This window comes from Mustelus asterias, chromosome 17 (genome assembly GCF_964213995.1).
Source record: "Mustelus asterias chromosome 17, sMusAst1.hap1.1, whole genome shotgun sequence".
Taxonomy (NCBI): Eukaryota; Metazoa; Chordata; class Chondrichthyes; order Carcharhiniformes; family Triakidae; genus Mustelus; species Mustelus asterias.
In genome coordinates this window covers 48158121-48183213 of record NC_135817.1, presented here as the reverse complement: position 1 = coordinate 48183213, position 25093 = coordinate 48158121, and the positions used below count along the sequence as shown (strand labels likewise).

Here is a 25093-nt window from a genome sequence, read left to right as displayed (position 1 = left end):
TGTTTGGAGTTCCTCCAAATACACCACTGCAACTTCTGCAAAAACTCTGTTTGCATGCATAAAGATGGTTTCACAAATTACAGCAACAGAGTGAGAAAAATTTCCAAGAGATTCACACATAAATCAGTTATCTATGGTCTAGCATTCCCAGTGAATACTTAACACGAGACTGAATTCTTCAAAAACAAAACTGTATAATGAACTTACTTTTTCATATATCTTGCTAATCTCTTCACTTGAACTGAAAACAAGCTGTATTGAACCACAACCCGAGGCCCAGATAATCTTCTGCACTGCTCTAATAACGCAAATGTCCGGGATGTATTTTGAAGCCTTGAAAAGAAAACAGCAAAATTAACCAAATTATGAAAAAAAATAAGCTTACACAAGGCAACATTGAAATGGTCTCATTTTCTTTATATGTCTATATATAAATAACAATAAAGAGCATCAAAGCAAACTTGTAAAATGATCCTAAGTCTGGTCATTCCCTTAACTGTTCATAATAAAAAGCATTAGTGGGAAATTCAACATTTCACCATTTAGGATACTGAGCATCAAGTGGCAAAGTACAATGCTCCCGTTTTATTGAGAACTGTCAATTAACCTAACATCAGTGAATGCACCATGCTGACCGAATATAAAAATAGTTGTCAATTTAATGTCATATTTGAGGCAACTTGTGTGTTGGGAGTTTATACCTAGTGAGAACAAGGTCAAGATTTCCCAAACTTTTTACATTACCTTTACACTTAGACCACAAAAATTTCAATCACTTGAGATTCAAATGTAGAGGACATGGAAACATGATGCATCAACCTACTACACTATTCACAATTTCAGTAGTTCATAAGATTCAAAACCAAATCTCAGAACAAATTAACACCCTACCATTAGCAAATAAAACTGACAAAACAATTCTCGAAAATAAGCTAAATTTTAGCTGCCACTGACATTTATACATTGGGCCTCTTCTGAGCTCCCATTTGCTTTGTCACTGCTTGTCAGAGCAGTTTGTTCTGCTGCATAATATTGCAAAAATATTTTTCTCTAGTCACCTGCACTGAACTTCATTCTTGGTTTTCTGTACCGATCATGAAATAATATTCAGATACTTCTATAAATGATCACTAGATGGCAATGAGGAGCAGAAAGACTTTTTTCCCCCCAATATTAAGGGTCACAAAAGTCACCACAGCAAATCAACTAGTGCTCCATTTGAGATCAGGTAACTTAATAGACCAGTGATCAAGCCTGGGACCCTTCTGGTCTGTCCATCGCAATAATCACACAATTGTGTACATTTACCAACCGAGCCAATTTGAAAACCCCAAATTCCTGTTTTGTTTGATATGTATCCTTTCAATAAAGCACTGGAGAACCAGTCAAAAATTAAACAAAAAAATTTACAAGCTTTTTGTTAGTACACTACCTTGTATGGCATTCTGCCAGTTCAGATCAGGAAGATCCCAGTCTATGCGGAGTTAGCTGATAAACAGGGGCAGTAAGGGCATTATAGTTGGTCTCAGCACCACAGTCTAGAGAAGGAAGAGGAGAATTGGGCAGAGTTCCTGCTTCTGATTGCTACCCATAGCAATCCCTTGCTGGAAAACGTGCAAAGAATATATTGGAAGAGGACAGGATTAGTCAGCTGAGATGCCCTCTAAGGTCAATTAGTCTGACAGCACTATCTAGGCCCATGTGAAGAATGAGCACTGAAACAAGGTTAGAGTTTCCAGAACCCAATGAACCATACCTCAGCATGTGTTAATGCCTGCAGGATGGAAGGAATCAAGAAAATTGGAGGAAATAAAACACAATAGAAATCTCAGTAACAGCATTTGAATAGCATTATTGCTTAGATTTATTAAGCTTAGATTAATCATAGAGTCAATAGAAATCTCAAAAAAGTTTCAAGCCATCAGAGTAAGGTATCTCACTGGTATAACTGCTCTAAATATACTTAATGCTTTAAAAAGGACCAAACTTTTATTATCTGCACAAAGAGCCCGCCAGCACACTGCAAATAAGCAAAAAATCCAAAAAGGGGAATACTATTTATAGCTATATTTAGGCAAAGAAAGAACTTCATTTTGTGTAACACCTTAAGTATCCCAAAATGCCCCAAATAAAAATTACATTTGGTCCAACCAATTTCTGTTGACGCTGTCCTCCATCCACATACCAGATCTCAATACCTTGCGCGCTTTTACTTTCCTATACTACCATATTTTCAACCAATTCACCTAATATGTAAATGACAGCAGACATTCCACCTCATGCATCTGAAACATTTATTTTATTGCTCCTTATGTTTCTTCTGTTGTTGCTCTGGAACATATGTACTATCTGCTCTGCTTGTTAGTCATTATTCTCCTATGTTACAATTTCCTTTTGTTTACCTCTATTGACAAAGTTATACTTGTGTCATGGAAGCAAAGTTTATTTACATAATTTTATAAAAGTGAAGCAACTCTACAATCACAATCTGAAATTGGAGTTAATCCCTTCCACTACAATTGGCTGATGAACAATAAGTCACCACAGCCCAATGATTTAAATCATTTCCAATTTTTAAAAAAACGATCTGCATTTATATAACCACCGAATCACTTGAGATATTCGGACAAATAATCAAAATCTTAATCAAAGAGGAAAATTTTAAGGAGCATCTTAAAAGGAGGAAAGAGACCAAAGAAAGCTGTGCATGCATAGGAAGGGAATTCCAGAGCACAGGGCCTTGGCAGCTGACAACATAATCACCATTGGTGGAGCATTAAAATATTGGGAACATTCAAGAGACCAGAATCAGCAGTGCGCAGAGATCTCATACCACCGTAGATCAGAAGTAGTTTACAGATAGGTGAGAATCGAGGCTATGGAGGAATTTACAAACGTGAATGATAATTCTTAAAATTGAGGCATCGCTAAACCAGGAGCCACTGTAGATCAGAAAGCACAGGGTACAGCAAGATTTGGATTAAAACTAGGGCACAAACAGCAGTTTTGAATGGTCTCAAGATTATGTACAGCTGCTGGGGTTAGCCAGAAGTGCATTGGAATAGTCAAATCAAGGAGGTAAGAAAGTCTTAGGGTTTCAGCAGCTGTTACGATGAAACAAAGGCAGAGTCAGAAAATATTACGGATGGAGAAAGAGACAGCCTTAGCGATCGTGCGGCTAATTGGTTGGAAGCCCAACTGATATGTTTGGCAGGAAGAAAAATGAAGACAGTGGCTAGAGAATGGAGCTTGCAACAGTAACCCAAAACAATAACTTCTATCTGCCCAATATTTAGCTGGAGATGCATTCTGATCATCAGGACGTCAGGAAAAAAGTCTGATAGTTAGCGAGGGGAGGCATCGAAGATGGAAATGAGGTAGAATTTTGTACCAGCGTACATGTGGAAACTGAGTCTTTTCAGATGATGTTGCCAAAGGGCAGCATGAGGATAAGAAATAGGAGAGCCAAGATTAGATCATTAGGGGACACCAGAAGTAGAACAGGGAAAAAGTGCCATAGTAGGTATTCTCTAGTTGTGACGGTATAGGTAAGAATGGAACCAGGTAAATGCAGTGCACCCAGCTAGATGACAATGGAGAAGTTTTGGAGCATATCTGCATAGTCAACTGTCAGGCACAAAGAACAAGGAGAAATAGTTTACTTTTGTCACGAAGGAACCAAACAAAAAGAGAAAGATAGGCGTACACATTCAAGGGCTTTGGAAAGGAAATTGAGGTGGCAAGAACTGTGGGGTTAAGAGTTGGCTTTTTGCAAAGGGACTAATGATGGCAGATATAAAGGAGAAGAAATTATTAATCTTAGCTAACACAGGTTCAGGAACTTTTGGTTTTTACCTAATCAGGAATGGAAGCTAGGTGGTCAGCAGTTCAAGTAGAAGCCAGATCTAGAGAGGAGTCTCATTGGCAAGATGAGTTAGAGGACATTATGTGGGGAAATAGGAACAAAGCTAGATAAATATTCAAATTCAGAGTTAGAGCAGGGGCTGGGAGAAGTCATCTTCAAGCACGTCAGGCCTGGTGGGCTGGAGAAGGAAAGGGAGTAGAAGCAGCAGTTTAAGATTTAGTCACTGTCTTTGAACAAAAATGTGCATGAGCTCCTTGCACTGATTGTTGGAGACGAAAGTGCAGGCACAAAGAGTGATTTAAGACTTTGAAGAGAAGCCACATGCAACCTTTGTCTCTTTGGATGATCTGTGAATACTGCAGTTCTGGAGATGAAGTGTAGGACCTGATAAAGCTTTGTGAGATGTGCAAAGAAAGATTTTGCGTAGTGAGCAGAAAGAGTTAAGGCAGAGGCTGAAATTACCAAAAATGAAAAGTCATGGTGCAAGAGCAAAGGGAAGAAAACAGAAGCTATCTCAATCAGAAAAAGAGATATACTTGGGTGGGCAGAAGAAAACAACAATTTTAAGAGGGAGGTAGAGGGTGAAACAAAGCAAGCTGCTGGCAGGATGAGAGGTTGCCAGAGGATTCAGAGGTGAGGACTACACCAACATGACAGTTTCAGCAGCTAGTTTAAAGAAAGAACAGCCAGGAGGGGGGAAGCTTCTTTAAGGGGAAAAAGTGCCACTGTCCATCAACCACATCTCCTTCAAGGCCAGAGTGTCACATAACCATCTATACAATAAGCTCATGGATGGATGGGTCCTTTTGTAAGGGAGCACACATCCCGGAGGGAGATGTGGAGAGTGGCAGTGATATTCAGAATAGTGGATCAGATCTGGGGGCAATGGGAGGGATGGGAAGAAGGTTGTTGGCAAGAGTAGCAACCTAGCTGGCAACCCTTTCAACTGAGTTACATATCCCCATCTTCAAAAGGTTCCCCTTTTCGGAAGAACATTTTTGAATTAGGCACTCGGACAGATTTCATTGTTATTTTATCTCCGGTACTAGCTAAGGTTGAAATTGAACCCTGGTCCCTGATACAGCGAAATAGCAGTGCTAACCACAGTGCGGCCGTGCCACCCTAACCTGGTTAGAAGTATTTTTTCAGTCATTTATACAATTTAGCGAAGGAGATCAGGTGTAGTACGATTAATTGCAGAGTAAAATGCTATCTGCTTCAAGTCCAACCTTGGAAGCAGCCCTGGAGGAGTAATTTTCAATTTCTTCCATCAAACATTCAGTGGTCTGAATAACACTATCAATTAGTATAAAATTGGAGGTAATTTTGTGCTGAAATAACTGTCCAATTGTAGCTGAATTGATGCTCCCCAGACTAATTTCATAAAAAGCTCCAAAAGCTATGTAACAAATGAAATCTTGAACACCTCATTCTGAACTAGACTGAACATGGGTTCAGGGTAAAAGGCTAGCGTCAAACTCATCGGGGGCACTTTTTATAATCTGTGTCACTGGGCAACAGACATAGTCACCCCAATTTGTTTTAACATACCAGTCATTGTCCTATATGCACTGAAGCAAAGTTCAGGCGAGATCAGATTATTTGGTATACATTTGAACTAGAAACAGATTTGAGTCATTATGGTACAGATGGAGGACATTCTGCCCACTGAGTCCAGGTCTGCTCTCAACAGAGCAATCCATTCAGCCCATTTCCCCACTCTATCCCTCTATCCACCATGCCGCCCCAAAAAAGTGTCAGAGGGATTAGCGGTGTAAATACGTGGGGTTATGGAGATAGGGCCTGGGTGGGATTGTTGCAACCCTGAAGGTTTATTTTTCTTGCACCTATGATCTCAAAAGGTAATTGTATTCATTAGCTCTGATTTCACCAGCCTTGTAAGCAGAGTGTTCCAGGTCATTCCCACTCACGAGTAAAAATGCTTGCCTCATATCCCTCCATTTGTGTCCCCCTGAACCTCATGCCATCAGCTAATGGGAATAGCTTTGTTTCTACCTTAACTAAACCTGTCACAATCTTGCACAGCTATACCAAATATCCCTGCAACCTTTTTTTCTCCAAAAGAAATGCCAGCTTCTCAAACCTATCCTTGTGGCCAAATTCCTTCAACCCTGGAACCATTCTGGTAAATCTCTTTGGTCATCCTCAAGAACCTTCACAACCTCCATAAACTGTGATAACTAGATTTGCCTAACCAGAGCTTTTTAAAGATTCAGCATAACTTCCCTTCTCATGTACTCAATGCCTCGATAAAACTCAGGTCTCTCTCTCACGTCCTGTCATCTTCAAAGATCTATACTTATGAACAGGCAGATTCCTTTGCTTCTGCACATGCAATGACCATTAAGTCTATTTTGCCTCTCCATATCTGTTCTACCAAAATGCATCACGTCACACTTCTCCATCTGACATTTTTCTATACATTACACTGGCCTATGTCCTGCTGCAGTCGATTAGTATCGTCACTATTTGCCATACCTTCAAGTTCGGTATCAGAGAATATCTTGAAAGTTTATTATTTATTTCAATGTCCAAGTAATTTCTATATTCAAAATAAAATGAAAGCTCTATCACTGACTTTTGGGGAACACTGCTATATAATATCTCCAGACTGAAAAATAAACTATTTATCATAACTTGTTTTCTGTCCTTAAGCCAATTTTTACCCAGGTTGATAGTGACACTCCTATTCCTAAGTTTCAATTTTTCAACCAGCCTTTTATGCAGTACTTTGTTAAAACCCTTTCTTAAAATCCATATAAACAGCATCCACTGCATTTCCTTTATCAAACTGTTCTGCTAGATCTAGAAATTTGCTTTGATTAGTCAACCTCAATCTGCCTTTTACAAATCTGTGTTGGGTTTCTTTAATTAACTCAAATCTCTCCAAGTACCTGTTAATTTTTCTTTGATAGTCAGCATGTCTTTGTCAGAGGGAGGTCATGCCTAACAAATTTGATTGAATTTTTTGAGGTGGTGACCAGGTGTGTAGACAAGGGTAGAAGTCATAGAAGCCATAGAAGCCCTACAGTACAGAAAGAGGCCATTCGGCCCATCGAGTCTGCACCGAACACAATCCCACCCAGGCCCTACCCCCATATCCCTACATATTTTACCCACTAATCCCTCTAACCTACGCATCTCAGGACGCTAAGGGGAAATTTTAGCATGGCCAATCATCCACACATCTTTGGACTGTGGGAGGAAACCGGAGTACCCGGAGGAAACCCACGCAGACACGAGGAGAATGTGCAAACTCCACACAGACAGTGACCCAAGCCGGGAATTGAACCCAGGTCCTTGGAGCTGTGAAGCAGCAGTGCTGACCACTGTGCTACCGTGCCGCCCTACAAGGTAGCACAGTCGCTAGTTTATATGGATGTCAGTAAAGCCTTTGACAAGGTCCCACATGGGAGACTTGTAAAGAAGGTAAATTCACATGTGATACAGGGCAATTTGATAAAGTTATTGGCCCAGTTATAGGGGAGGGGGGATAGAATTAGTAAGTTTGCAGATGAAACAAAGATTGGACAGGTGGTTAACAGTGAGGCGGAGTGCCTTGGGCTACAAGATGATGTAGATGGAATGTTCAAATGGACAGATGAATGGCAGATGGAATTTATCCCTGAAAAGTGAGGTGATATACTCTGGTAGAAGTAATTTGACAAGAAAGCATTTAATGAATGGTAGGACACTAGAAAGTTCTGAGGAACAAAGGGACCTTGGCGTGTTTGCTCACAGATCTCTGAAAGCGGAAGAGCATGTTAGTAGGGTGGTGAAAAAGGCATATGGGGCACCTGCCTGCATCAATCAATTACAAAAGCAAGGAAATCATGCTGGACTTGTATAGAACTTTGGTGTGGTCACAGCTAGAGTACTGTGTGCAGTTCTGGGCGCCACATTATCGGAAGGATGTGATCGCACTGGAGGAGATGCAGAAGAGATTTACCAGGATGCTGTCTGGGATGGAACATTTAATTTATGAAGAGAGGTTGCGTAAGCTTGGGCTGTTTTCGTTGGGAGCAGAGAAGACTGAGGGGCGATCTGATCGAGGTGTACAAGATTATGAGAGACATGGACAGAGTGGGTAAGGAGCAGCTGTTCCTCTTAGTTGAAGAGTCTGTCACAAGGAGGCATAGATTCAAGGTGAGGCGCAGGAGGTTTAGGAGGGATGTGAGGAAAAAAATGTTTACCCAAAGGGTGGTGACAGTCCGGAATGCGGTGCCTGGGAGGGTGGTGGAGGCCTCACATCCTTTAAAGCGTATCTGGATGAGCACTTGGCACATCGTAACATTCAGACTATGGGCCAAGTGCTGGCAGATGGGATTAGGTGGGAATTAACGTGTTTCTAATGTGTCGATGCGACCTCAATGGGCCGAAGGGCCTCTTCTGCACTGTATGATTCTATGATCTATGATTCTATGATCTATGATTGCTTCCAAAATCTTGTCCACTACTGACATTAAAGTTATCAGCCACCTTATAACCTTTTTTGAATAAGTGTCACCTTTGCTATTCTCCAATTCTGGCAACTCCCCCATATCTGAGCAAGATTGTTATATTATAGCAAGTCTTTCTGCTTTCACCAACTCTCCTTTCCTGAGAATTCTGGGATACAAGCTATCCAGGCCAGTTAACTTATTTACTCTAAGCATAACAAGCCTTTTCATATCAATTTTCACCCATCCATTATCTCTACCAATTTTGCTTCCATCGATATTTTGTCAGCATCCTTCCTCTGTAAACAATACACAGTACTCAAATATTCAGGCCTTCTCAATGTCTCTTCGCATATATCACCCTCTTTGTCTGTACCAGACCCCACCAGACCTCTTACTGTCCAGAACAAAGAATACAGCACAGGAACAGGCCCTTCGGCCCTCCAAGCCTGCGCCGCTCATGAGCCCACTAGACCATTCTTTTGTATCCCTCTATTCCCAGTCTGCTTATTATTTTCATACTAACAGAAGGTTTTTGGGTTTATTTTAATTACCATTCTACCAGCATATTTATATACCTCTCCAAATCCTATCTTAACATTTCATATTTGGCTTGGTTCTCACTTGAAGAATTCACCTAACATACATAATGCACCCTCCTTTTTGTTTCATCATATTTCCCATCGCCTTCATTATCCAGGCAGCCCTTGCTTCACATCCAGATTTTGTCTCTGGTTGAAATGTACCTAGTATCTCAGTTTGTACCTGAAACATCTCCTCCTTAAAGATCACTCATTGTTATTTTACAGATGTTCCTGTGACTCTTTGGTTTCATTTTATTCTGACTAGATCCCCTCCTACCTCACTGAAGTTAGTCCTATTCCAACTTAAAATTGTTATATACTGCACTTGTTGGTTAAAAGAATGTAAAATGATAGCACGTGGGGTTGGGTGAAAACAAAATCGCAGGTTTATCAATAAGTTGTTGACTCCACAGAGGCTTGATCTTGACTTGGCAAAAGCCTCCGAAGCAGCGGATGATGGCACCAATTATACATGTGATTAGTGTAACAGCCCCAAATATATAACACCCATCCCCTTATACTTCTAAGGTCCCACAACAATAAATAGCCATTGCATTTTACTTAGTCATCAAAACATATATACAAGGCAAGCAATTTATCATTGCACAATAATCAACAGGAAGGGCAATCAAGTGGGCGTTTACTCCATAATAAAAGCAAATTACTGCAGATACTGGAATCTGAAACCAAAAGAGAAAATGTTGGAAAATCTCAGCAGGTCTGGCAGCATCTGTAAGGAGAGAAAAGGGCTGACGTTTTGAGTCCACGTGACCCTTTGGCAAAGCTAAAAGGCATAGAAAGTGGGAGATATTTATACTGTCGGGTGAGGGAATGAAAGATGAGTCATAATCACAAAAACAAGGGGAAAGGTGCTAATGGCGGTCCATTGAGAGAATAAAAGGTGTGAATGGCCAAAGGGCAGAGAAGCTGAAATCAGAGGTTAAGCTGTGACATTTGAATTGAGAAAAAGGGGGAAAGGAGAAGCAAAGGAGGAGAAAAGGTTTGCATTGAGCTTCACCGGAACATTGCAACAGGCTAAGGACATCTACTCCGCACTGGTTGCCTGATTTGGTTGTTCTTGACCTTAGAGATATTCCCCAGTTCTTTCGAGGATGCCTCCACCCTGGAAGGGCTAACAGTCTCTTTTGCAGAAGGAAGATTAGCATCAGCAAGGGATTCCTCAGCAATCTCGGTTTCTGCTGATCGATCCAAAGTTGCAGTCACAGTACCCAACGGCATGGATGGCGGTTCATCCAGAGATAGTTCTGGCATACATGGTACTGACACATTTGTGCATGTAGCTAACAGCTGATCCGCATGTTGGCTCCACATTAGTTAATCTTCAGTTTGTACTGTATGGCAGAAAGGGACAGTTTGAGCCAATACAGTTGCAAGAACACACTTTTCGCGAGTGGTACACCTAGGCGCCAAAACTTGCTCTCCTTGTCGAAACAAGCATCTTTTGGAATTACCTTCTCTTAAGAGTTGCGACTGCTGATTTACGTTCAACTATCTCTGACGCTTTCTGCAGGAAGAGTAAATGAAAGCTCGCTTCCTTTCCATTAATAGCAAAGCTGGCGAAGTCCGTGGTTGCGTGTGTGGTATTGCCATACATCAAGAAACTGTTTAGATGGTGCTTTAACGAACCTTGGTCCTTACAGGCTTTCAGTGAATATCTCAGGATGGAACAAACTTTTCAGCTAATTCATTCATTGATGGGTGATAAGGTGCTGATTGCGTGTTTTGGATATCACCCATCTTCAGATAATCTTCAAACTCTTGAGCCATCAATTGTGGTCCATTATCACTCACGATTTGCTCTGGTTTCCCAAGTCTGGTGAAAATTTTATCAAGCTTTTCAATGGCTTGTTTTTCAATTGTTGACTTCATTCGCACAATTTCCAGCCACAAGAATGTGCATCAATGACAACTTGGACATTTGCCCCTTGTATGGACCTGCAAAGTCCATGTGTAAACATTGCCAAGGCATTTTAGGCCATTCGCACAGATGCAATGGGGACAATAGCAATGCATTCCTTAGCTGTGCACATGACAGAGTTCTGCTTTTCCCTTGGTCTGAGCATCAAGTCCAGGCACTGGGAGTAGCTCCTCGCAAATTCTTACATTTGAACTGTACATGGGTGCTCTTCATGTAATTGTTCCAAAACAGTCTGTCGCAAGTTTGGGGAACAATTACCCTCATAACACACAACAAGCACTCGCCCCGTACTGTCAACTCAAGTTTCCGGAAACATGTGACTTTAATTTTGGATGCGCTCCCAATATCTTCTGTTTTAACACCATTTCCAGTAGTTTCCTCATTATGGGATCATTTCTGGTTCGTCGTTGCACTTGAGCTGCAGTCATTGGGACAAGTTCTAGCTGCAAAAAATAGAAGATATTGAAAAACTACTGGGTGATTCTTGACCAGCAGTCAAAGGTAATCGTTACAATGTATCAGCATAAGCATGGTCTCCAGCCTGATAGTACTTCATCAAATTGGAATGAGAGGATAATATTAAAGACCATCATACAAGCCTGCTTGCGGAAAGCGATGAAATACCTCTATGTGGCCCAAAAATAGTTAAGGGTTGATGGCCCATCAGCATTATGAAGTGACAACCATCGAGGTGTCAGTGAAATTTGTGCAGTCCGAAGATAATGCTCAGTGCCTCTTTCTCCAACTGGGCATAATTTGATTCAGCACTCATCAAAATGCTGATGCGAATACCATTGTCTTTCTTCCCGATGGCAGTATGTATGACACCACTGTTCCAACTTTGTATGGCAAGATTTCACAAGCAAGCTGTAATAGTAACTTTGGGTGAAACGTAACTACACTTCTGACTTCTTCAGGGCTTCTTTAACCGACTGAAATGTTTTTCCGCACTCAGATGTCCATTGCCATGCTTTTGTGCACAACAAATTATGCAATGGCTCAAGTAGGTTTGTTAGATTTGAAACAAATTTGTAATAATGAATTCATCCTAGGAATGATCTTAACTGTGTTACATTCATTGGTCATTGAGCCTCCGTATTCTTAGGTGCTGTGGATACAGCCTTGTTTTCCATTACACGGCCTATATATTACATTGATGTTTGAAAGAAGTCACACTTATCTTCCCTGACACAAAGACCATGCGGTGGAAGGCATTTCAATGTGGCTTCTAAGTTATGTAAGCATTCCTGTTCGTTGGTAGTGATCAATACATCAAAATAACATTGTACCCCCTGTAGACAGCTTAAGATATGGTTCATGGACTGTTGGAATAAAGCAGGTGCTTAAGCTATCCCAAAAGGCAATCTCACACAGGAGAATAGGCCTATATATGAGAATCTGTGTGCTGTAATGGTGACCTGATGTTTGAGATTCAGCTGCAATATTCAATTGCAGATCGGCCTGCAATGGGTCTATTTTGCTGAACTTCTGTCCTCTTGCTAGGCCAGGAAACAAATCCTCAGTCAAACGAGATGGGTATTGATCCGCACAAAGCACTGGATTGATTGTCATTTTGAAATCTCTGCAAATACATATAGACCTGCCCTGCTTCATTACAAGCACAACTGGGATTGCCTAGCCACTAGTCATGACAGGTTCTGAGAATCCTGTACTTACAATTCTCATTAATTCAGATTCGATCTTTGGATGTAAGGCATAAGGTACTGCTCTTGCTTTGAGACACAGGCGGACTATTTTGTTTGATCTTGTCATCTGTATTCCTTTCATGGTGTCTCTTCTGTATTTCTCCAAGTTGCTCTGTAGATCTGTTTTAAAATTGACTACCCTGCTCAGAGCAGTCCAGTTCAACTTTATCTTTTCTAGCCAAGAGCAGCCATAGAGAGCTGGAAAACGTCCTTGGACAACACGAAGTGGCAGTCCTGCCATTTGCCCACTTATCTCTACTTTGACTACGATGTATCCTCTTCAAGGCACTAGTTCCTCGGTGTAGGTCCTCAGGATGACATCTGCTGGCTCGAATGGTAGGTGATTCAATTTTTGCTTATAGGGGGTCTCAGGAATTAAGGAGATGATTAGTCCCCATGTCAACTCTAGCATTTTTTCTTAGATTTAATACAATGCACAGAATCTCACTATTTCACTCTACCTCTGTGCCTCATCTAACTGCGCTTGTGGCGAGCTCTGCAGCTTGAACTCCTCAGGGCACCCGTTTTATTTTTCGGTATCGACCAGTTACTTTCTTTTCGGCCCAATAACCTTACCAATCCAATGCCAGGTGCAATCAGCCAACTTGCTGTTGATTCTGTCCCAATGTCAAAAGTATCGAACTTTCAGTTGGTAAGCACAGCTCCAATTTTCATTTCCGTCTTTTACTCCGAAAGAATTTCATCTGCTCCTCATTGCCAGTATCCTTGTTATCCTGTTATATACTGCACTTGTTGGATAAAAGAACGTAAAGTGATAGCAGATAGGTTGGGTGAAAACAATGCAAATTTATTGATAAGCTGTTGACCCCATAGAGGTGGAGATGCCGGCGTTGGACTGGGGTAAACACAGTAAGAAGTCTCACAACACCAGGTTAAAGTCCAACAGGTTTATTTGGTAGCAAAAGCCACTTTAACTGGCTTTTGGTGGCTTTTGCAACAAAATAAACCCGTTGGACTTTAACCTGGTGTTGAGACTTCTTACTGTGTTGACCCCATAGAGGCCTGATTTAGGCTAAGCAATAGTCTGCAAAGCAGCCGATGATGTCACAAACTATACACGTGGCTAAATGAGTGAAAAAGTGACAACGTAATAACAGCCCCAAATATATAACAAGAAGTTTTACTTGAGATTGCTCCTTACTCTTCTTCACTCCCAATCTAAACCTTATGACATAATGATCACTCTTTTCCCACAGACACATGGTCCATCTTATTTCCCAGCACCAGATACAGTAATGCCTCCTTGCGATCTGGACCGAGAGCACAACTGAGAAATTCTCCTCGACACTTCAGAAATTCCTTCCCCCTTACCTTGAATTTAACATTTCCCAATCAATATTTGGGTACTGACAATCCCCTAATATCACCACTCTACAATGCTTGGATATCTGTGATTTCTCTTCAGATATGTTTTGTCATCTTTTTCTCATTATTTGAAGGTCTGTAAAAAACCCCAAATAGCATAATCATACCCTACTTTGCTTCTCTACAATGAGTGGCAGTGCTGCTCCATTCCTGCACTCTAGCAGAGTGAGATTAACTCAGAAAATAACCTCTTGTAAATATTGACTATATTTCCAAAGGGAAACTGGAAATTGCATCAAACACTGCTTGTATTTTCCATCTAAATGGCACCTAAAAAGGGATTTGGACAGTCTGAACTCATCTGATGGTGAGAACACTAAATCTTTTGGGAAGACATAACTTATGCAAAGGTATGGGACTTAAAATTTTAGGAATGCATGCAATCACACTCACCAATTAGCAGAGTTTCAACACATGCTACATCTATACTTACAAATACGAATGAATTGGGATACCGAAGATCTGGCTCGCTCAGTTAAAAGTTTCAAATTTTGCCACCAAGAAACCTGACCAATTTCAACCTTTCATTAGCAAGTATATTACTTTTGAGACAATTGGCGCCCAGAAAGACTACCACTTCTCAAGAAAGATAATGACATATTTGGAAGTAACTATCATGTATCTATCAGAGTTCTTGTTAGGCAGCAGCAACAGATCCCTGCCAGAATAACTTTGCATAATACTTGTGGATGCATGGCACCATCTTCCTTACCACGGCATCAACACAACTATATGTCTTAATGCAGTGGTTCCACCACTGCAAGATCAGATCTAACAACAAAAGCACGTTTTCCTGAGAACCATACAAGCCATGCATTAAACCATAAATATACAAGCATATTATCAAATACTCAGTTTACAGCAGCTCTCATCCCTAACCTCAAAGTTACATCAGTTACATGAAACCTATGCTTCTGCAAAGTGAAAGGTCTTCTGATAAAATGCTTCATCCAAATCCTCATATAAAGGTCTGCAATAAATTTTCTCAAGTGTCACCAGTTATAAAATCTCAGGCAACTTCTTTTGAAGAGGCCAATGACTCTATAGTTGTTACCATAGCCATTTAAGGTGCTAAGGAGATTCAGGAACCACAAAAAAGTTGAATTCTAGGGAAAATTTTGAGAAAGTTTGTTGATGTTAATGTTAAGACTCACAAAGTATAATGGTGTTTCACTTCAAGTAAAGTTCCCTTCCAAAAAGAGGATCTACAACCTGAACTAGTCTGACATATTTGTCCCCATTTTCAATAGCAGTGATTCTGCATTCTGTACAAAATTGTCAATTTAGTGCCATTTACTCCCAAGTTAGGATCAATTCTACAACACAGCCTGATGTCCAAAAGAAACTGGGTTGAGACCATTCAAATCTCTTTTGGTTTCAACTGTAGATGGAAAGAGTAAACATTGATAACAGATAAACAGAATCCATGGCACCAGTCACTTGCCGGAAATTGAGCTTCATCACCAAGTGGAAAGAAGAAACCTTCTGTTCAATATAACCACTACTACAATATAACATTAAGTCAAAACTTTCATATGTTCTCGTAGGAATCAGTGTTAAAGGTCAGAGATAAGTTGCTTCCAACATTTCTTGCCCAGAAAAAATGTGCAAGTTGAAATACTGTACCACGCATGTATAGCATTGTGCATTCTGAGCTAAAATAATTTGCAAAATAAAACATGACTAAAGAAATACAAAACAATTGTCAATTAAAAAACACATGCATCATACAAGTACAGGTATTTTTAGATTGTCCAGGCAGCAAACATTGGATGGGGCAAGGTGCGGCACTAAAGCAGGGGAGGGAGGTGGGCCCTGGCGCAACCCAGGCAGGGGGCCGGGCTTGGAGCAGCTCGGGAGCATGGGGAGGTGGAGACGCTTCGGGGCCCGGGAGCAAGGTAAGGGGGAGGCGCAACAGGGCCCAGGGGCAAGATGATGGGGGAGGCGGGGGCCGAGGGGATATATATATACTGACACTATAGTGCAATGCTGAAGTAAAACAACATTAAGGTGAGGCAATGTTAAATGAGGATGATGAGAAAGTTTTATAAGATCGACACCTATCCTTCACCTTCTGCGACTAGTCAAGGAGCACAGACCATATGATTCATAGAATCCCTACAGTGCAGGAGGGTGGCCATTTGGCCCATCCAGTTTACACCGACCACAATCCCACCCAGGCCCTATTCTCATAACGCCATATGTTTACCCTACTAATTCCCTAACACTAGGGTCAATTTAGCATGACCAATGCATCTAACCCGCACATCTTTGGACTGTGGGAAGAAACCGGAGCACCCGGAGGAAACCCACACAGACACGGGGAGAATGTGAAAACTCCACACAGACAGTGACCCGAGGTTGGAATTAACCCCGGGTCTCTGGCGCTATGAGGCAGCAGTGCTAACCACTGTGCCACCCCACTGTGATGGCCTATTCAAACTCTCTCCAAACTGCTGCAGACTTGCCAAGTAGTTTGCCACTAAATGCTGACACTAATTATATGCAAGGAGAAATGTAGATAACATAGGATAATCTGGGTCCATGCTCCTAAATCTAATAAGAACTGAAAAAAAGCAATCAGCCATAATTAAGAACATTGCAAACAGTACTGCCAGTAACTGACAACCTGAGGCAATTGCTAATGTTTGAGAAACATTAGCAGGACAGACAATTTAGCTACAATAAGCTTGTATCTTGCTACTGCCATCAGCCCTTGAATCAACAATAATTAGTCTCATGCCTTATATTTTGAGAGATAATTTGAATTGCATGGTAAGCATTCAAGACCTTGGATCCATTATGGCTTAAAACTTTGAACAGTTTTGAGACAACAAAATGTGAGATAAATCATATACTTCTGTTGTGCTGTCTAGGAAAGTGAGAGCGAAATTCTTTAGATGGTGGAGTGAGGGAAACTAATGGAGCGGATTTTTAAGTTTGGATTAGCTTTGCCAGCATGCTTTTCTTGCCCAAGAGATGCAGTAACTTTGTGAGACGCATGTTCACTCTGGCAAAGTTACTCTAAACTTAAGAAATCGACTCCATTAGTTTCTCACTCAGCCATCTAAAGGAGGTTCTGCTCGTGCTTTCCTCAATGGCACAACAATGTTAAGGGCAAAGTTGCATTTGCCTTCAATTAGTTCCTTGCTCAACAAAATGACATTTCTTTTCTGTTTGCAGTGTAAAGAATCATTCTAATCAATGGCTGTTGTTTTTTTGTTTTAAAAGTGATGGTCTAGACTTAGCTGGAAATCAAAATAGCTTCTTCCATCTTAACTGCACTTGCTCCAACATGCTTGATTAAGTAACAAAACCACTAATGGATTCTGGCAATCAGATGGTAATATATTAAAGCTTTGTGACAACTAGTTGTGATCTTTGGCTGAAGCTCAAATGAAACATACAGAACCATATTTATCCTTATGTTAATACTGCTATTTCTCAATGTAATTACTTCTGGGAGCCAAGGGAACGTTGCACTGTAGTACAGAACATTGACAGAAATACAAACACCAATTTAATTAATGGATCCCATTTTCTCTATGCTGGGATAAGCAAATGGCTCAGGTGAATCTGTGACCATAGATTGGCAAAGACTGATGTTAAGCAGGGCATCGATTTGGTGGTCAGTATTAGTTAGCAGATTCGATTTCTCACCTGGTCTGAATACTCATTCAATATAGGAGCTATATTTACAAAGTATAGTGTGTTTTTCTTTGAAGTTAGATGGTATCCTTTGATCCTTCTAATATGATTCATTTACATTACCCAACTGTAGAGAAGAACAATGATCAAGATTCTTGTTGCATACATTTGACAATTGTAACCCATAACCTTAAAACAAAAAAGCACTAACCTCATCTGAAATTTGCTGTGCCAGGCGAATGGCTACATTTCGCAACATACATTCTGAAGTAGGATTAGGAATGTTATGCAAAGCATTCTGTAGAACTACAGCTTGGCTATGAGTAGCATGATTTATCTGTTTAAACATAAAAAAAATCCAAAAAAATGGTATAAGCACATTTGGATATCTTGAAACAAAAAATCAAAGCTTATGTAACCAAAGAGGCAATTACCTCAATCTTTGTTCCCAAAATGTAGACATTAAATGCAAAACTATTCGCAGCCATAAATATTATAATCCCTCATAAAATGCATGTAGGAACAAAATTTATTAGTTGCATCACACCAAAAGATAAAACAATTATCTGTATAGAATTCTGCTATCTATATAGCAGAGAAAGGGTGTGCATGACAGATATCAGGTTGACAATACAACTGAGAACCAGGCTGATCATAAGTAGTTCAGAAGCGAAATGAGAAAAGAAATAAGAGCAGCAGTGGAGAGAGAGCTAAAGAAGAGGTAGTTAACCAACAGAAAAGAAAATCTAAAACATCTTCTATGGGCATTTAAATAATAAAAAGGGTGGTAGATAGTGGAGTTCGGACAATTAAAGAACAAAAAAGATTTTACGCATGGAGGCAGAGAGCATGGCTGAGGTACTAAATGACTATTTTGCATCTTTACCAGAAAAGATGTTGTCAAAGTCATTGTGAATGAGGGATAATAAGATATTAGATGTGCAAAAAATTGTTGAAAATGAGTTTATTAGGAAGACTGACTGTACTTAAAGTTGATAAGTCAAGAGGATCGAATTAGATGAAATGCATCAGAAATTACTGAATGAAGAGTGGAAATTATAGAGGCAGTGACCATAATCTTCCATCCTCAGATACAAGGCTCCAAATGACCAGAGAAATGCAAATACTACATTCTTGTTCAAAAATGATCCAAGGATAAACTCAACAACTACAGACCAGTCAGTTTAATCACCATGTTGAGAAAGGTTTTAGAAATGATAATCCAGGACAAAATTACTCGTCACTTGGACCCAAATGGATTAATTTCAAGAAAGTCAGCGAATTTATTACAGGCAAATTGCGCTTGATTGAATGCTTTGATGAAGTAACGCAAGGGTTGTAAAAGGTAATAGTTAATGTGGTGTATGTGAATTTCCAAAAGCAGTTTGAAGTACCATTAACAAGAAACATAGAAACCCTACAGTGCAGAAGGAGGCCATTCAGCCCATCGAGTCTGCACCGACCACAATCCCACCCAGGCCCTACCCCCACATATTTACTCACTAATCCCTCTAACCTACGCATCCCAGGACACTAAGGGGCAATTTTAGCATGGCCAATCAACCTAGCCTGCACATCTTTGGACTGTGGGAGGAAACCGGAGCACCCGGAGGAAGCCCACGCAGACACGAGGAGAATGTGCAAACTCCACACAGACAGTGACCCGAGCCAGGAATCGAACCCGGGACCCTGGAGCTGTGAAGCAGCAGTGCTAACCACTGTGCTACCGTCAGCAAAGTTGAAGCCAATAAAAGAATAAAAGGTACATTGGCAGCATGGATACTAAATTGGCTGAGTGACAGGAATCAGTAATGGTGAATCGATCTTTTTTGGATTGGAAGATGTCGTGGGGGTCCCCAGGTTAAGCATTCAGACAACTGTTTTTCTTGATATCTATGCATGGGTGTATAGCAAACAATTTCAAAATTTTGCAGATAACACAACTTGGAAGTACTGTGAACTATGAGAAGGACATTGATAGAACTCAAGGGAACACAGGCTGGTGTAATGGACAAAGAGTTTTAACAACACCAGGTTAAAGTCCAACAGGTTTATTTGGTAGCAAATACCATTAGCTTTCGGAGCGCTGCTCCTTCGTCAGATGGAGTGGAAATCTGCTCTCAAACAGGGCACAGACACAAAATCAAGTTACAGAATACTGATCAGAATGCGAATCCCTACAACCAACCAGATCTTAAAGATACAGACAATGTGAGTGGAGGGAGCATTAAGCACAGGTTAAAGAGATGTGTATTGTCTCCAGACAGGACAGCCAGCAAGTCCAGGAGGCAAGCTGTGGGGGTTACTGATAATGTGACATAAATCCAACATCCCGGTTTAGGCCGTCCCTCATGTGTGCGGAACTTGATTTTGTGTCTCTGTGCCCTGTTTAAGAGCAAATTTCCACTCCATCTGACGAAGGAGCAGCCCTCCGAAAGCTAATGGTATTTGCTACCAAATAAACCTGTTGGACTTTAACCTGGTGTTGTTAAAACTCTTACTGTGTTCACCCCAGTCCAACGCCGGCATCTCCACATCAGGAATGGCCAAACACAGGGAAATGAAATTTAGCATAACATAATAGGAGCAGGACTAGGCCATCTAGCCCCTCGAGCCTGCCCCGCCATTCAACAAGATCATGGCTGATCTGAAGCGAATCAGTTCCACTTACCCGCCTGCTCCCCATATCCCTTAATTCCCTTAGCGATCAGAAATCTATCTACCCGTGATTTAAACATATTCAACGAGTTAGCCTCCACCACTTCAATGGGCAGAGAATTCCAGAGATTCACTACCCTCTGAGAGAAGAAGTTCCCCCTCAACTCTGTTCTGAACCGGCCCCCAATTATTTTGAGGCTGTACCCTCTAGTTCTGGTTTCCCTTCTAAGTGGAAAGAATCTCTCTACCTCTACCCTATCCAGCCCCTTCATTATCTTATATGTCTCTATAAGATCACCCCTCAGCCTTCTAAACTCAAAGTTAACGCAGCAAAGTATGACGTGATACATTTGCAGAGGAAGCACAAGGAAAGGCAACTGGAATTAAAGGGTACAGTGCTAAAGGGGATGCAAGGGAAGAGGGACAGTTATATGTGTACACATTGTTGGAAGTTTGCAGGGAACATTGAGAAAGTGGTTATAAGGTATACGGGATCCTGTCCTTAGGGACAAAGTGCATACAAGCAAGAAAGTTATGAACCTTTATTAAACAGTGTGTTCATTTCTGGGTACCATACTTTAAGAATGTGAGGCTGCAGTACCGATTTTAAGAGAAAGACTAGGATGAGAGACTTCAATTATGAGGCTGGATGAATGAAGCTGGTACTATTCTCCCTAGAGAATAGTTTTGATATATGTTCAAAATCATGACAGATCTGTAGATTGTGAATAATTGCTCCCCTTGTTTCAAGGGTCAAGAACCAGATGCAACATGAGGAAAATGTTCTCCATGCAGCGAATGTTTAGAATCTAGAATACACTGTCTGACAGTGTGGTACAGGCACACTGGCTTTCAGGAGAGAGCTGTATAATTTTAAGAGGAAAGAATTGCAGGGCTATAAGGAAATGTGGACTCAAGTCCACATTTTTAAAGGAATTCAGATGAGGTCAATCTATCATAATCATCATCTAAATTTACATATCTTTACAATTTCTAACTCTCAAACCACATGTTTAATTTACTTTCATTATCAAATGAAGCAATCTAACTAACTCAGACTGCCAACCTCTTCTTAATATTCAGAAATGCCACTGTTATGAAAGTATCATATAGTTGTTTAACAAGGATGTATATAAGAAAAAATGGATACGTACTGGTGAAACAGTGCTTGAACCTTCCACCACCGGCTGAAATGCTTCTGCCACAGCTCGAACATGACCAAATCCAACTGCTGTGAGTAATAATTTGGCTATTTTTAGTGCATTCAGATATGCAGCCCTTCGTGTCTCCATGTCTGCATTTAGCAGGAAGTTGTTCCTGGTTAGTATGCCCAGGACAAGGGATACACCACCACTTTTTAAAAAGTTGTACTGGAAATCACTTGCATCTTCTCCCAGAGGTGCACTGGCAGGCATTAATAAAGCATACACTACCTGCACGTTAAGAGAAAAAATAATTTTAATACACATCATTCATTATTTCAGCCAAGTATGAATATTAAGCCAGTCTTAGACTCCAAAGTGGAAATCCATTTTTTCCTCATGAACACTATGTGTAAGCTAGTTTCATTTGCCCATAGTGAAATAATTACTTCAGTCAAAGATCGCATTTATGAACAAATTATTCTTTCAAAATCTGCTGTTAATATTCAACATTATAATTTCTGTCCTCAGCACCGGGCAGTCCACTTTTACCTTGTTCCCAAGATTCATAAAGAAGAGTGCTATGATAGACCCATTGTTTCAGTATAGCCTGTTCCACTGAACCTATTGCTTCCTATATGGACTCCAATTTTCTCCCTGTCACCACATTCATGATTCTTCCAATATTCTCATTCATTTCAATGATTTCTTGACGCTAACTCGTCACCATGGATGCCCAATCTCTCCACACCTCCATCTCCCACCAGGTTAATCTTAAGCAAATGTGCTTCTTCCTTGAACATAGGCCCAGTCAGTCACTATCCACCACCACCGCCCTCCATCAGATTAAACATTCTGACATTGAACAACTTCTCTTTTAACTCAATCCACCTCCAAATAAAAGTACTGGTATAGGTACCCACATTGGTCCAAACCATACTTGTCATTTGTGAAATATATGGAATATTTCTTATTCCAGTTCTACTTGGACCCCCTCCCTTGCCTTTTTTCCTGGCACAATGACGATTGTATCAGTGCAGCTTCCTGTTCTTGCTTCCAATTTTTGGGAAAATTTCAACTTTACTTCCAATTTCTTCTCTGACCTTCAAATGGTCCATCCCTGGCTCTCCTTCCACAGCTTCTCTGTATTCATTTCTGGGGATAGGCCAACAAATATTCACTGTAAGCCCACCAACTCGCACAGTTACCTAGACTAGAATTCCTCATAGTTGACTTCCTATAAATGCTGCATTCTATTTGCCAGTTTCTCCATCTTAATGATGGATTCACCCCACTGCAGTTGAAGGGGTCCTCTAACATGTCCATCACATTTCCCGCACTTCTGCTCTGCCCTTTCCCCTACCTCCTGGAACTATGATAGTTCCACATGCTCTTCTCCCCCTGGAAAAGCCTCTGTATTCAATGGGTCTACCTGCAGTGTTCCAAAGGTGTTCAACTTAAGCTCAAGAAACAGCACTGCAATTTTCAACTGGGGATTTGACAGCCTTCTGGACTCAAATATTTCCAGCAATTTCAGACTGTAATCACTTGTTTCCATTCCTTTGCATGCTTCAGTTTTTCCTCTTAATTTTATTTTTGTGCAGCAGGACATTGCTTCACTGTCTGCCCCATCACCACTCCCTTGGGTCCTGCATGACTAATTCTTGTGCCATTTAATCTCTCCTCCTTCCAGTCTATCAAAGACCTTCTCTTCTGTTCTTTACACACCCTCCATGTACTCAAAAAGCCTATTGCATTTTGAACTTTTCCTTGTTCTGATCAAAGATCATCAACCTGAAATGTTAACTTTGCTTTTCTTTCTGCCAGACCTATTGAGTACTTCCAGCATTTTGTCTCTTCATATTTTATTTTTGTTTCCCATTTCCAAAAGGAGGTATTATTCAAAGTTAAGTTACAGCTTTTGCATCCAAGGCAGCAGATTTAAAGGTTAACAAGATCCATTGTAACTATGGTTAAAGAGCCATTGTCATCAGCAACAGGAAGAGAAATGCAATCATGCGACTTTAAGCACTTAGGACATTTATGGTTTTGCCTGTTGGGAATCCCTGATGGAAACGTAACAATTAGAATGCAATAGTTCATCTTTAATTATGCCAAATATTGCTGTACACACCAAACCATTCTGGAAATGAACTGTACCCCAGAAACTTCTAATATACGTGGTACCTCATGCATACATTATATTACATGAGAATTTCCCCCAAGAAACTAACGTTCTTCAAAAGGATGGCACCTTTACCCCTGCAAATGAAGACTATTGGTGTCCAAGTAATTTCTTTAGCATACTTGCAAGTAAAGCGCTCTCGAGCAAAGACTAATGCTTTGAAGAATCAACACAAGCAATAATTGTGTTTTTCCATGAACATTGTATTTCAAAGAAATTGCATCAGAATGGGGAATTAGAATTCTGTGATTTCAACCATACAATGAAGCTGGGCTGAAAAGAAGCAGAAATCAGTCCTACATCCCAAAATCTATAGCTTTAGAGGCAGAGAGTAACTTGAAGGAAGTCAAAGGAGAGACACTCAAATCCCAAGTCATTGCTCTTTCCTCCAATCTCTTTGACTAAAAACAATTAGCTTTTTGCACAACGCTGTATCATAATAGGAGATTGATGCATTACATACCTCAGTTAGGTACAACACCTGAGAGGCAGATTGCCCAAAAAAAAGTGAGTCAAGGTTTGGACTGAGGCTGCTCTCACCAAGCTTTGCATGATCCAAGCAAATAGCACGAAGTTTTTCTACTGTAGTGTTATCTGGAACAGATAAAAAGGTCAGATTACAAACACAAAAATTACAATTATCAAGTACTGCAAATGGCAACCGATTTACAATTTAAGATCTATTATTCCATATCACTTCCATTTATTATTCCATATCTCACACACACTGCAACAAATTTATCTGATCCATTGAAAAAAAACTCTAAATACAGATTACTTTTAGAAACACCACTTACAGGTTATCATTCATAGTCCATTAGATATAAAAAATTAATTAATTATGAAGGGGAGAAAACACAGTAATATCATGAAATAAATTTTGTGATGAGGAAAGCTGAGAGAAACTAGGATAGTTCTTACAGGAGAGGATATTTAAGAGGTGTTAAAAACTATTCAAAGTTTTAATGGAGTAGATCTGGAGAAAATGGTTTCCACCCTTAATGGTTGGTTGGTTATACTGTTAAAGATACACCGGTGATGGGCATTGTTTGAGTAAGGACAGAGCACACACAGAGAATCAGTTGGAACATTGGGTTAGTTAGGAGGCAAACATCTGTAATGCTACATCCCATGAATAAACCTCCTAAAAAGCAAAAAGATTTGTACTTCAGCTGACTTGGATCCATTTATCATCCATTGCTGCATGTCAGCAAGAATCAGAGAGAAGAATCTGTTTTATCTTGCAAGTTATGATCAGAAATGTACTGCTCAAAGAGATGGAGGAAATAGATTCAACAATAACTTTCAAAAGGGAATTAAATATCTGAAAAAAGCAAATGAGTGGGACTAATTGGAAACCTCTTGCCAAGAGCTAGCACAGACATGACAAAACGAATAACCTTCTATTTTATAAGATTCCATGAAATAAATAGAACGATATGGAAACTGATCAAATTAATTTTTAAAGTTAAAGTTTATTTATTAGTCACAAGTAAGGCTTACATTAACACTGCAATAAA

At 40.3% G+C, this 25093-nt stretch overlaps 1 protein-coding gene across 1 annotated transcript in view; it reads right to left on the bottom strand.

Moving 5' to 3' along the window:
• usp9 (ubiquitin specific peptidase 9) overlaps positions 1-25093 on the bottom strand; it is a gene marked incomplete at its 3' end in the record, with an annotated part of 228505 nt that overhangs the window by 69655 nt on the left and 133757 nt on the right. The window contains exons 22-25 of the mRNA XM_078231879.1: positions 24037-24167; positions 21401-21679; positions 17800-17925; positions 208-333 (exon numbers count right to left, since the gene is read on the bottom strand). Coding sequence (XP_078088005.1) covers positions 208-333; positions 17800-17925; positions 21401-21679; positions 24037-24167 — 662 coding nt within the window. The remainder of the gene's footprint in view (positions 1-207; positions 334-17799; positions 17926-21400; positions 21680-24036; positions 24168-25093) is intronic.